General features: G+C 38.7%; 1 protein-coding gene across 1 annotated transcript in view; it reads left to right on the top strand.

The window, feature by feature from the left end:
- LOC137652463 (DET1 homolog) overlaps window positions 1-9,987 on the top strand; it is a 110,284-nt gene extending 100,297 nt beyond the window's left edge. Inside the window, exons 9-10 of the mRNA XM_068385848.1 lie at window positions 7,263-7,469; window positions 7,944-9,987. Coding sequence (XP_068241949.1) covers window positions 7,263-7,469; window positions 7,944-8,145 — 409 coding nt within the window. The 3' untranslated portion in view covers window positions 8,146-9,987. The remainder of the gene's footprint in view (window positions 1-7,262; window positions 7,470-7,943) is intronic.
- The last annotated feature ends 2,682 nt before the right edge of the window (window positions 9,988-12,669 follow it).

The following is a 12,669-nucleotide window of genomic DNA, read 5'->3' as shown; positions in this document are numbered from 1 at the left end:
AAGCTGCCGTGTTTTGCCACAATGCGGCATTCTCCGCAACCCACGGCAGTCCCTCCCACGCACCAGCACTCCACTTTTGTTGTTGCCAGCTCCCACACTCCGACTGCGGAGAAGGTTGACGATGCACCCGTTGGCCTACAGCCTGCCACGGTTGTGCGCCCGGCATGGCTGCCTGCTCCCACACTCTTGTTGTGAGAGCTCCTCCACCCATGCGCAATCGACCCTGCCAGACGCATGCTGACTCCCACAGACACACGGAGCTCTCCGTTGCCGTGCGTGAGCTACCACAAGCTGCCGTGTTTTGACACGGTGTGTCAGCCTCAGCAACACCCTGTGGTTACCGCCACTCGCCCGCAGCAAACTAGTCAGTCAGGAGTTGAGGCTTCCCCACACAGCTTTGGTTGTTGCCAACTCACAGACTGTCTAACAGTTACATGACATTGCCTTCTGGTGTGCTACTAATACACCAGTGCTGTATGTCCTCACGCACCTGTTGGGGTTAACAGTTCAGTTTTTGACAGTTCACAGACTGTCAAGCAGTTTCATAACGTTGCCTTCTGGTCTGCTGCTTATGCACCAGTGAAACCCTCACTGAGATAACCTAGCTTTTCTCGGACATGGTTCCTGTAGATGAGAAAGTGCTGTTCTCCCTCCTTCTGATATTCTCTTGAGGACTCTGTCATTTGGAGAGGAGCCTTAAGCTGCTTAGCCTCCTATGGACTTTAATTAAAGCATAACATGCTTCCAGGGAGGGTAAATGGTTCCGCTTCAGTCGCTAACCCCGTCTGTTGCCACACCTGCTCCCATAGACCTTGGGCTTTGTTGCAAGACATGCAGTCCAAGCTTAGTCCTTGGTAGAGGATTTTTTACGGAGAAGAACCTTCTTGCCAACGACCTTCCTACCGGTTGGTTGTACGCCCTGTTGACGCTGAGGTATCCTACTCACGTCCGCCAGTTGAGATGGTTCCTCCACCGGTGCGACCCAGTGTGGGTTGCCAGTCGCACGTTGACGTTAAGCTACTCTCGGAGGTGGTTGTGGACGTTCAGTGTGTCACTGGGAAGACGTTCAACAACCAGCAGAGGTGACTTGTTGTGACGCAGTGCGGCAACCTCAGCAACCCGATAAGGGGTTGTCTGCACTACCCAGACAGTCTAGACAGTTTCGGGTTGTCGCTGTACTTCCTCGCATCCCCATGGTTGACAGTTCACAGACTGTGCAGCAGTACCATGATCTTGTGTCCGGCTCCGTCACGCATCCACCAGTGCGACCGGATTCAGCGAGTCAGACGTTGCCCACTCCGTTGCCGTTTCCTCATCAGTTTCGGATGAGGAACCCTCTGATGAGGACATGGCTGAACAAGACAATCAACCCCCAGCCCTGCTATCCATCCAGAAGATGCTGAAGAAGGAACACGGCCCTGTCAGGCTGTGGATGAGTCTGGTTAGGACACTGTCATCCGTGGTTCAATTGGTGTCACTTGGAAGACTACACCTCCGTCCTCTTCGGTTTCATCTAGCTCTTCACTGGAAAAGGACAAGATGCTAGAAGCGGTCTCGATCCCGGTTTCCGGAAGTTAAGTCTGGTCTGACTTGATGAAAGGACTTTATCAACCTTTTATAGGGTCTTCCCCTGACTGTTCAGACTCCCAACCACGTTCTCTTCTCAGACGCATCGGACGTAGGCTGGGGTGCGACCTTAGGCGGTAGGGAATGCTCGGGATTATGGAACTCGAGTCAAAGGACAATGCATTTTAACTGCAAAAAGCTTCTGGCAGTACGTCTGACCTGGAAAAGCTTCAGGTCTCTCCTTCAAGGCAAAGTAGTGGAGGTGAACACGGACAACTCCCTGCTTTGATGTTCATCTCCTAGCAAGGAGGGACCTACTCTCTGACATGGTGCGAGTTCGCAAGTGACCTCCTCTCCTGTTCAACAGGTCTAGACTTTTCACTAGTAACAAGTTTCTTCCAAGGCAACTTGAATGTCTTAGCAGATTGTCTCAGTAGGAAGGGACAATAATTCCAACATATTGGACCCTCCACAAAGATGTATGCAAGAGACTTTGGGTCACCTGGGGCCAGCCAACCATAGATCTCTTCGCAACCTCGATGTCCAAGAGGCTCTCAATACTTTACTCACCTATCCCGGACCCAGCAGTGGTTCTTTTAGATGCCTTTCTACTAGATTAGTCTCATCTAGATCTATATGCATTCCCTCCGTTCTAGATTGTCAACAAGGTACTGCAGAAGTTCGCCTCTCACGATGGGACAAAGTTGACACTAGTTGCTTCCCTCTGGCCCGCGAGAGAATAACTTACCGAGGTACTTCGATGGCTAGTAGACGTTCCCAGAACTCTTCCCCTAAGGGTGGACCTGCTACGTCTGCCACGCGTAAGAAGGTACTCCAAGGCCTCCACGCTCTTCGTCTCACTGCCTTCAGAGTATCGAAAGACTCTCGAGAACTAGAGGTTTTTCGAAGGAGGCAACCAGAGCGATTGTTAGAGCAAGGAGAACATCCACCCTTAGAGTCTACCAATCGAAGTGGGAAATCTTCCGAAACTGGTGCAAGTCAGTATCCGTATCCTCGACCAGTACCTCTGTAACTCAAATAGCTGACTTCCTCTTATATCTGAGGAAAGAGCGATCTCTTTCAGCTCCCACTTTCAAGGGTTACAGAAGCATGTTGGCATCAGTCTTCCGTCACAGAGGCTTAGATCTTTCCAACAATAAAGATCTACAGGACCTCCTTAAGTCTTTTGAGACCACGAAGGAGAGTCGTTTGGTTACACCTGGTTGGAATTTAGACGTGGTTCTAAGATTCCTTATGTTAGACAGGTTCGAACCACTTCAATCAGCCTCCCTGAAAGATCTCACCTTTAAGACTCTTTTCCTGATATGCTTAACCACAGCTAAAAGAGTCAGTGAGATTCATGCCTTCAGCAAGAACATCGGATTTTCATCCGAAACGGCTACATGTTCTACATCTTGGTTTTCTAGCCAAACACGAGCTGCCTTCTCGGCCTTGACCAATATCGTTCGGTATTCCAAACTTATCGTATGGTTGGAAATGAACTAGAAAGAGTATTATGTCCTGTAAGAGCTCTTAAGTTCTATTTTAAAAACCTTTACGAGGCCCGTCTGAAGCTTTATGGTGTTCAGTTAAGAATTCATCTTTGCCTATGTCAGAGAATTCTTTATCCTATTATTTTCAGACTGTTAATACGAGAAGCTCATTCCCTTCTGAATGAGGAAGACCAAGCTTGGCTGAAGGTAAGGACACACGAAGTTAGAGCTGTCACAACTTCCGTGACCTTTAAACAAAATAGATCTCTGCAAAATATATTCGACGCAACCTTTTGGAAAAGCTAATCAGTGTTCGCGTCTTTTATCTTAAGAATGTCCAGTCTCTTTACGAGAACTGCTACACTCTGGGACCATTCGTAGCAACGAGTGCAGTAGTGGTGGGGGCTCCACCACTACAATTCCCTAATTCCAGAACCTTTTTAATCTTTCTCTTGAAATATTTTTGGGTTGTCCGGAAGGCTAAGAAGCCTTCCGCATCCTGGTTGATTTGGCGGGTGGTCAAATTCTTTCTTGAGAAGCGCCTAGATTAGAGGTTGTGATGAGGTCCTTTAGTATGGGTTGCAGCCCTTCATACTTCAGCACCTAGGAGTCGCTCAGCATCCTAAGAGGATCGCTAGGCTCAGTAAGGAAGACGTACTTAAAAAGGCAGAGTAATGGTTCAAGTCGACTTCCTTACCAGGTACTTATTTATTTTATGTTTGTTATTTTGAATAACTGCTAAAATGAGATACGGGATACTTAGCTTCTAATGTTAACATGTATGCTGGTCTCCACCCACCACCCTGGGTGTGAATCAGCTACATGATCATCGGGTAAGATTAATATTGAAAAATGTTATTTTCCTTAGTAAAATAAATTTTTGAATATACTTACCCGATGATCATGAATTTAAGGACCCTCCCTTCCTCCCCATAGAGAACCAGTGGACCGAGGAGAAAATTGAGTTCTTGTTGACAAGAAGTACTTGAGTACCTGCTCACAGATGGCGCTGTTGTGTACACCCCCACCTGTATAGCGATCGCTGGCGTATCCCGACCTTAGATTTCTGTCGGGCAACAGAGTTGACAGCTACATGATCATCGGGTAAGTATATTCAAAAATTTATTTTACTAAGGAAAATAACATATTATTATTATTGTTGTTGTTGTAAAAGATATTGGCAATGACATGAATATTACATGAAAGAAAAAATCTGCCATTGTTTTATGTAGATTTGATAAAGATATCTAGAAAATAATACAGCTGCAATTGCTCTAGAACTTACTCTGCTCCCATATACAGTATATATATATATATATATATATATATATATATATATATATATATATATATATATATATATATATATATATATATATATATATACAGTAACTATAATTATGTATTCTATTTTAATAGTAGTCGTACTATTATTATTATTATTATTAGTATTATTATTATTATTATTAATTGCTAAGCTACAACCCTAGTTAGAAAAACAAGCCCAGGGGCCCCAACAAGGAAAATAGTCCAGTGAGGAAAGGAAACTAGGAAAAATAAATTATTTTCAGAACAATAACATTAAAATATCTCCTATATAAACTATAAAAACTAACAAAACAAGAGAAAGAGAAACAAGTTAGAATAGTTTACCCGAGTGTACCCTCAAGCAAGAGAACGCTAATCCAAGACAGTGGAAGACCATGGTACAGAGGCTATGGCACTACCCAAGACTAGAGAACAATGGTTTGATTTTAGAGTGTCCTTTTCCTAGAGGAGCTGCTTACCGTAGCTAAAGAGTCTCTTCTACCCTTACCAAGAGGAAAGTGGCCACTGAACAATGACAGTGTAGTAGCCCCTTGAGTGAAGAAGAATTATTTGGTAATCTCAGTGTTGTCAGGTGTATGAGGATAAAGGAGAATCTGTAAAGAATAAGCCAGACTATTCGATGTGTTTGTAGGCAAAGGGAAAATGAACCGTAACCAGAGAGAAGGATCCAATGTAGTACTGTCTGGCCAGTCAAAGGACCCCATAACTCTCTAGCAGTAGTATCTCAGCGGGTGGCTGGTGCCCTGGCCAGCCTACTACATACATACATACATATACCAAGGCACTTCCCCCAATTTTGGGGGGTAGCCGACATCAACAAATGAAACAAAACAAAAAAGGGGACCTCTACTCTCTACGTTCCTCCAGCCTAACAAGGGACTCAACCGAGTTCAGCTGGTACTGCTAGGGTGCCACAGCCCATCCTCCCACATTATCCACCACAGATAAAGCTTCATAATGCTGAATCTCCTACTGCTGCTACCTCCGCGGTCATCTAAGGCATCGGAGGCAGCAGCAGGGCCTACCGGAACTGCGTCACAATGGCTCGCCATTCATTCCTAGTTCTAGCACGCTCTCTTGCTTCTCTCACATCTATCCTCCTATCACCCAGAGCTTTCTTCACTACATCCATCCACCCAAACCTTGGCCTTCCTCTTGTACTTCTCCCATCAACTCTTGCATTCATCACCTTCTTTAGCAGACAGCCATTTTCCATTATCTCAACATGGCCAAACCACCTCAACACATTCATATCCACTCTAGCTGCTAACTCATTTCTTACACCCGTTCTCACTCTCACCACTTTGTTCCTAACCCTATCTACTCGAGATACACCACCCATACTCCTTAGACACTTCATCTCAAACACATTCAATTTCTGTCTCTCCGTCACTTTCATTCCCCACAACTCCGATCCATACATCACAGTTGGTACAATCACTTTCTCATATAGAACTCTTTTTACATTCATGCCCAATCCTCTATTTTTTACTACTCCCTTAACTGCCCCCAACACTTTGCAACCTTCATTCACTCTCTGACGTACATCTGCTTCCATTCCTCCACTTGCTGCAACAACAGACCCCAAGTACTTAAACTGATCTACCTCCTCAAGTAACTCTCCACTCAACATGACATTCAACCTTGCACCACCTTCCCTTCTTGTACTGTACATCTCATAACCTAACTCTTACCCACATTAACTCTCAACTTCCTTCTCTCACACACTCTTCCAAATTCTGTGACTAATCAGCCAAGCTTCTCTTCTGTGTCTGCAACCAGTACAGCATCATCCGCAAACAACAACTGATTTACCTCCCAGCCTACTACCTAGTAATAATAGTATCAGTAGTATGATTATTATTATTACCCTTACCAGTACTGTACTAATGTACTGTATCATTGTTATTATTATTATTATTATTATTGTTATTATTATTCATAGAAATCTAATAATCCTACAAGGTAATATACAGTAAATTAAGTTCACAGCTGTAGTGTATTTTACATTTAAAATCGTTGTATATTTTTTAAGAGAATATTGACAAGTAAAAAGAATCCTTAAAGTTTATTTGTGTGGAATACTGCAACCATGGTTAGGGCTTGGAATGTAATGACTGCAGATAAGGAAGTTTTACTTTGTCAGTTGTCTTAAACTTTTGTGAAACTTAGTGTTTTGTGTGCCTCCATGCATGATTACTTTTATGTATAAGATTGTCTCATCTCAGCAATAGGTTGTAGAAGTACTGGTAGATATCTTAGACATCCCAAGTTATTCAGTTACAGACTTAAGATGTGTTATGTATGGAGACTTGTGGTCCTTTTGTCCTCTGTATTTTACGAGTAAGAAGTGTACTTATAATGCTTGGGAATCACACAACCTCAAAAGAGACTATTTAGCTATGTTAAGCAGCTCTTCTAGGAGAAGAACACTCCAAAATCAAACCATTGTTCTCTAGTCTTGGGTAGTGCCATAGCCTGTGTACCATGGTTTTCCACTTTCTTGGGTTAGAGTTCTCTTGCTTGGGGGTAACTCTGTGGCACACTATTCTATCTAATTTCTCTTCCTCTGGTTTTGTTAAAGTTTTTAGGAAATTTTCATTTTAACATTGTTACTTTTCTTAAAATATTTTATTTTTTCTTGTTTCCTTTCCTCACTGAGCTATTTTTCCCTGTTGGAGCCCTTGGGCTTATAGCATCCTGCTTTTCCAACTAGGGTTGTAACTTGGCAAGTAATAATAATAATAATAATAATAATATGAATTTGAATATACAAGTATCTCCTTCTGCAATCAGAGTACAGTATAGTTTTAGTATCATTTAATTCAGTAAGAAAGAGGAATTTATCATTATATTATGAAAACTTCTTTTCAGACTCAACCACAAAAGATTCAAGAAGACTATAATTAGTGCCAGAGGTGGAGGGGTTACAGAGGCCACGAAAAGGCTTTTAAGCCAGTTACCAATTTCAGCGCAGTCGTTTTCCGCATCTCCATACCTAGACCTGACACTATTTTCTTATGATGATAAGTGGGTGTCTGTTATGGAAAGACCTAAGAGCTGTGCAGACCACCCGATAAGGTACAGTAATATTTCAAGTGATAAAGTACTGAATAATTCTTTTAATTTATAGTTATGAAATAACCAACAATACTGTACTGGGCTAGATATTATTAACTTTGTCTTTTTTTTTTAAATATTTACCACGTGGATAATTGAACTTTTATCTTTTACTGAATATAAATTTTCAAGTTTTTACCTCATTGATTTAATAGAACATTTCTGGTCCCATTGCTAATTTAAAAGACAATATTAATAATAAGTATAATTGTATTAGTAAACTCAAGTTTAGATTAGAATTTATTTGATTTTATCCATAATTACTATATAGATGTAGAATTTATTTTGGCAACTACTGAAGTATGAATATAAAACAAGTTCACATTATTGCTGGAAAGAAACCAATCAAAAGGAAAATATCCATACCTCAAATCATTATTTGGTGAATGAATCCATCTTTGATTATGGCATGACAACATTTACGACTATTTTCAGATTCTTCGGCCGTGATTCGGGTCTCATCAAGTTTAGCATTCATGCCGGACGTGCGAGCCTAATGGGTTCCCTAACTACAGCATCATCTTCCCGGAGGCTTGTTGCATTTACGTTTCATCCTTCTGACCCATTCACTATTTCAGTACAGCGTGCAAATGCAGATTATGTTGTAAATTTTCATCTAAGGCATCAACCAGGTTGATGTAAATTGATTAGGCTAAAGTAAAAATTATTTTTCAATATGTGTATATACTGTTTATATATAATTATATATTTTTAAGCCTTATTAAGTGACTTGAAATCGCTGCATAGTCACTATTATGCGGTAATTTATTCAAGACTGCATACTGTATAGTGCCTCTGTGATAATAAATCTAATTATTTTTATAGTGAGTATAGTTTTTTATGGTAATTAAAATATTGGTACTGATCTTACTTTAAAGATAATGTATACTTAAATATCTACCAAGCACTTCAGTGCCATTGTAAATATTAAGATGGAAATATAGTGGCCATATGTTGTTATCTTTTTTATTTTAGATAATAAACAAATGTGTTGTGTTTATTGTATATATATAAATAGAAGGAAGATATGAAAACATGAAATAGCCCTTTTAAAGATACTTATTGTATAGTTTTGTAAGATTTGATGTAAAGCAATCGGAGTTAGTTGTTGTTAAATAATTTATGTTAGTTGTGCAATAACTCTCCAATAATAGCTGAGAGATTTAAATCACCACAAAGTGACATTACTAATTGTTAATTTTAGAAGTACTTTTTAAATTTATTTTACTGTGCAAGTTATTTTGTGAACAGAATCAAATAATATATTAGTTGATCAATAAAAATTTAGTTGAGGGGTTTGGAAAATCCACTGGTTGTATGAGAGAACGTACGTCATTCTTATGTCATTTTTTTTTATCACTTTCATTTCCTTTGTTTGCTTTAGTTTGTTATCTTGATGTCTGCTTATATTTCTTTCTTAGGATGGTTTGATTTTACTCCAGCAGATGGCCATTTAACTCTCATATATGAATATTTGGTATCTAACCTTTTTTCAAACAACACTTTTTCAAATTATGTAAGATTTTACCTCTTTTTATTTACACCATTATTATATAGGGTAGAGAGGGGGAATTTTGATGAAGGAGAGGTCTAATTGGTGAGGGATCTATGGTTGTGGTTCAATTACGCCCCAGTTTTCTATACCGACACTCAAAGAGTGAGCGAGCTAGGTTAATTCCTGGCATTCCATGCATCTCTTTTTTTCTCTGGTATATTCATCAATAACTAGCCTTAGAAATGGTGCTAGAGGAGCATTTCACTGGGCGACACAGGTTCCTCGCCCAGAAAATAGATTTTTCCTTCGTCAAAATCCCTTTTTTGTCAGATTTTAAATTTAGAGACTACATGGTGAAAGTTGAAATAGTTTTCCTCCATTTTCCTCCCACCGCTAGCTTCAGCCTTAATTTCTGTGTCCACTTTTCATTCTTCTACGATCCTATATGATTACAAACCAAGCTGCAACCCTGGTCTTTTGTAGAAGACGACTTTATAACATGTGAAGTTTTGTTTTCTAACATTTAAAAACTGGAACTTTCTTTATCCATATATTATTCATACTTTCTGTAGTGGGTTGTACCAAAATAACACTATACTGTTGAGGTTCGGCCTTTGTGAATCATCCGTATATGGAAAAAATGTTTCCCTTCGCTAGAGTTTTCAAGTTCCTTAATTATGTGACTGTTATCCAATGCAGATTAGAAGATTTGATAACTTATCACCTCTTTGGTTCCGTTATTGGTTTAGCAGAATTAGATATTTTAGTTCGCTCTCTTTGTTGTTAAAGATTTTTATTAGTGTGATTTCTCTGTTCAATACTGTAACTGCTAATGATGTAACATGTATTATTATTTTCTTGTGATAAGAAAACTCTTCCCGTTTTGTACTTTTTGTATAGTTACTTCCAATCCTTTCATTTTAATTTATTGTAAGTATGATGTAAATTCAACTGTCAAAAAAGAGATTAGAGAAATACTCCTTGCATAGTTTTGTTTCAGAATACCCTTTTCTCCAGCTTCTGTTATTTTCAGGATTTCTTTTACAGCTAGATTATGCTCTTCCAAACAGTGAAACTTCAAAAACCACATAGACTGTATTCAACAAAGAAAGGATAGAAGTTAGGGTAAATAGAATAATGCTTTTCTTAGCCTTCCAACAGCAAAACAAATATTTTTATTGAAATGGGGAGGCATAGATAGTGAAGGGACTTTGTAATTGTCTAATTATAATACAAGATCAGTAGCTGTTTGTCATAGATATTTCACAAGAGATTTAATTCTTTGTTATTGAAAGATAAAAAATTTACTGTACTAGTTATAGAAGTAGTTGAAACACAACTTTCATCCTGATATTAACAAGAGCAAAATGTTACTTTTAATAACTATAGAAAGCAGTCAATACAAAATTATTAATGTTAATACAAATGTCATACTGATTGACATGAAACTGGAGTTTTGACAAAGTCTTAGGAATTATATTGTTTCCTCATAATCTCATATACTGTATTTAATATGTGGTGTGTCAATGTCACATCCTGCAGTACCCCAAAAGTTTCTAATCTAACAAACAAGAAAATGGTAGTCTTTCTAAATTCTTTCCATTTGGATACATTTATGTATTAACCAATATTGGGACTTTTTGTGATACTACATTACTGTAGGCCTACAGTACAAAGCTCACCTTATTTCCTAGTTTCAAGCAGAATGAAGGAACGTGCTCCTTCAAATAATTTCTGTACAAGCCATAATTTATTCAATGGGTAAAACAAGCAGCTTATTTTGTTGTCAATACTGCATGTAAACTGGAAAGATTATAAAAGTGTGATACTTATATCATTGCTGTCACTGGTACCAATAACAGGATTTTCCACTCATTAATTAGGCTGAAAAGTAAAGATAGTCCAGTACAACCCTCTGATGACGACGTAAATTTATGCCTGTGCTGTGAAAAATTCAGTCTACCAATGTATGCTAATATCCCCAAGTAATAGAATGAAGAGAGTATAATCTTTGTAAAAGATTATTTTACATTTAAAGATACATTTTCTAAATCATGCAAGTATATGTATGAAACTGAAGCAGTAGATAATCATATTGTGTTGCTTATTAAGACTGTACCAGAAGAACACCTGCAGATCAGATATCTTTATGCTGCTTAGGCAGTTCTCAGCAAAAATACTTGTCAGGAAATAAAATGAGAAGTTGTCAGACATACAAAACTAGTACACTTTATTATTTTTACTTTCTTTACTTTAAAGGCTGCTTTTCTGGTCTTATACAGCAGGGGAACCCTACTCTCTACACGACCTTCACAGTCATTTTATCATGTGCCTTCCAGGACATTCATCATTTCAAACCTCAACGTAAATAAATTGTAGCCTACGTTAACATTATAAATTAACAAAAATTTTATTATTTCATTAAATGACTAATGCACTTTAGAGTACAGGAGTCAGTTTATCTTAAACAAATTAATATGGTCCTTGGACCATAATTAATTAAAGTCTCAAGCTGTTACCATTTAGCTTAACATCATAGTGTGCTTAATAAGGAAGGGTAAACCATTTAACTTCTTAGTATTTGAGACATTAAAGGGAATTATTTTTTTACAAATCAAATATTTATTAGTAAGTTAATCTTCATTTTTTCTTCTTGAATTTATCCTAGTTAGTTTGGAAGATTTTTTAATGTGTCGAAAATTTGTTCTGGGAAAACCCTGTAACTGGCAACGAAAATTGGCCACAGGGATATAGGCAGAACAGGAGAATTTGTCGGGTGAGCCAGGACTTTCCCCACAGACTCTGCAGATGAGCTTCACCTGGATAATAGGACGTCTCACGAACGAATGGGCAGATCTCCTGGTCAGGATAATTCATTTGTCTTCTCCCCAATCATGAAATCATCAGCTTGCGTAGGTCTCATCCTACGCAACTTGAGGTGCCATATCAGGATTCAACATAGGGCTTTATGCACTTGTATAGAGTGAGTTTTTTGTAGGTTTTCTATTTACAATACAAGGAGTAATCTTGTAGCTCCAGGGGAATAAGCATAAGAATAACCCCTACTGTCTGGTGTATCTAAAAATGAAGCGATTAAAATGTATTTACAAAAAAGGGCTTGTGCAGTGGTCAAATATATTTGCTAAACAATCAGACTGAGTTAGTAACAGAAGGATTAAATTAAATGCACAGAATTCTTTAAATTATAAACAAATCCAAGGATTTTTTTTTTGAGAGAGAGAGACTTTAACTTAAAGAAGTCTGTCATTTTACAGTATTCCACCTGCGATCTTGGTAGATAGAAATGGAAATGGCAAATCAAGTGAATTTGGGTGAAAATGGAGATATTAGCTGTAACTAAACTAAGTTATAGGCTTACACAAGCTAGATAAAAATAAAAATTTAAAGAAGAGTAAAGACTTCAAAATTCTTCAGTCAGGATGAAAATGATATCCAAGAGTAGGCCTAAAGCTGGAAGGGTAAATCCATGGCTATAATTAATGACGTCCTAACAGGTCCTTTCTGCCTACGATTGGGGAGGGGGCCCACAGGTTCCCCTAAGTATAGACTATCTGCAGCATCTCCACCCATTTAACCTTGATCTGATCATTCTTTACTTGGAGCAAAAGATAAGATAACACTAAGTTGTATAAGTTATAGAAGTGC

The sequence above is a fragment of the Palaemon carinicauda genome, chromosome 13 (assembly GCF_036898095.1).
Source record: "Palaemon carinicauda isolate YSFRI2023 chromosome 13, ASM3689809v2, whole genome shotgun sequence".
Lineage (NCBI taxonomy): Eukaryota > Metazoa > Arthropoda > Malacostraca > Decapoda > Palaemonidae > Palaemon > Palaemon carinicauda.
Note: the sequence above shows the minus strand (reverse complement) of the source record. Positions and strands in the feature narration are given on the sequence as shown.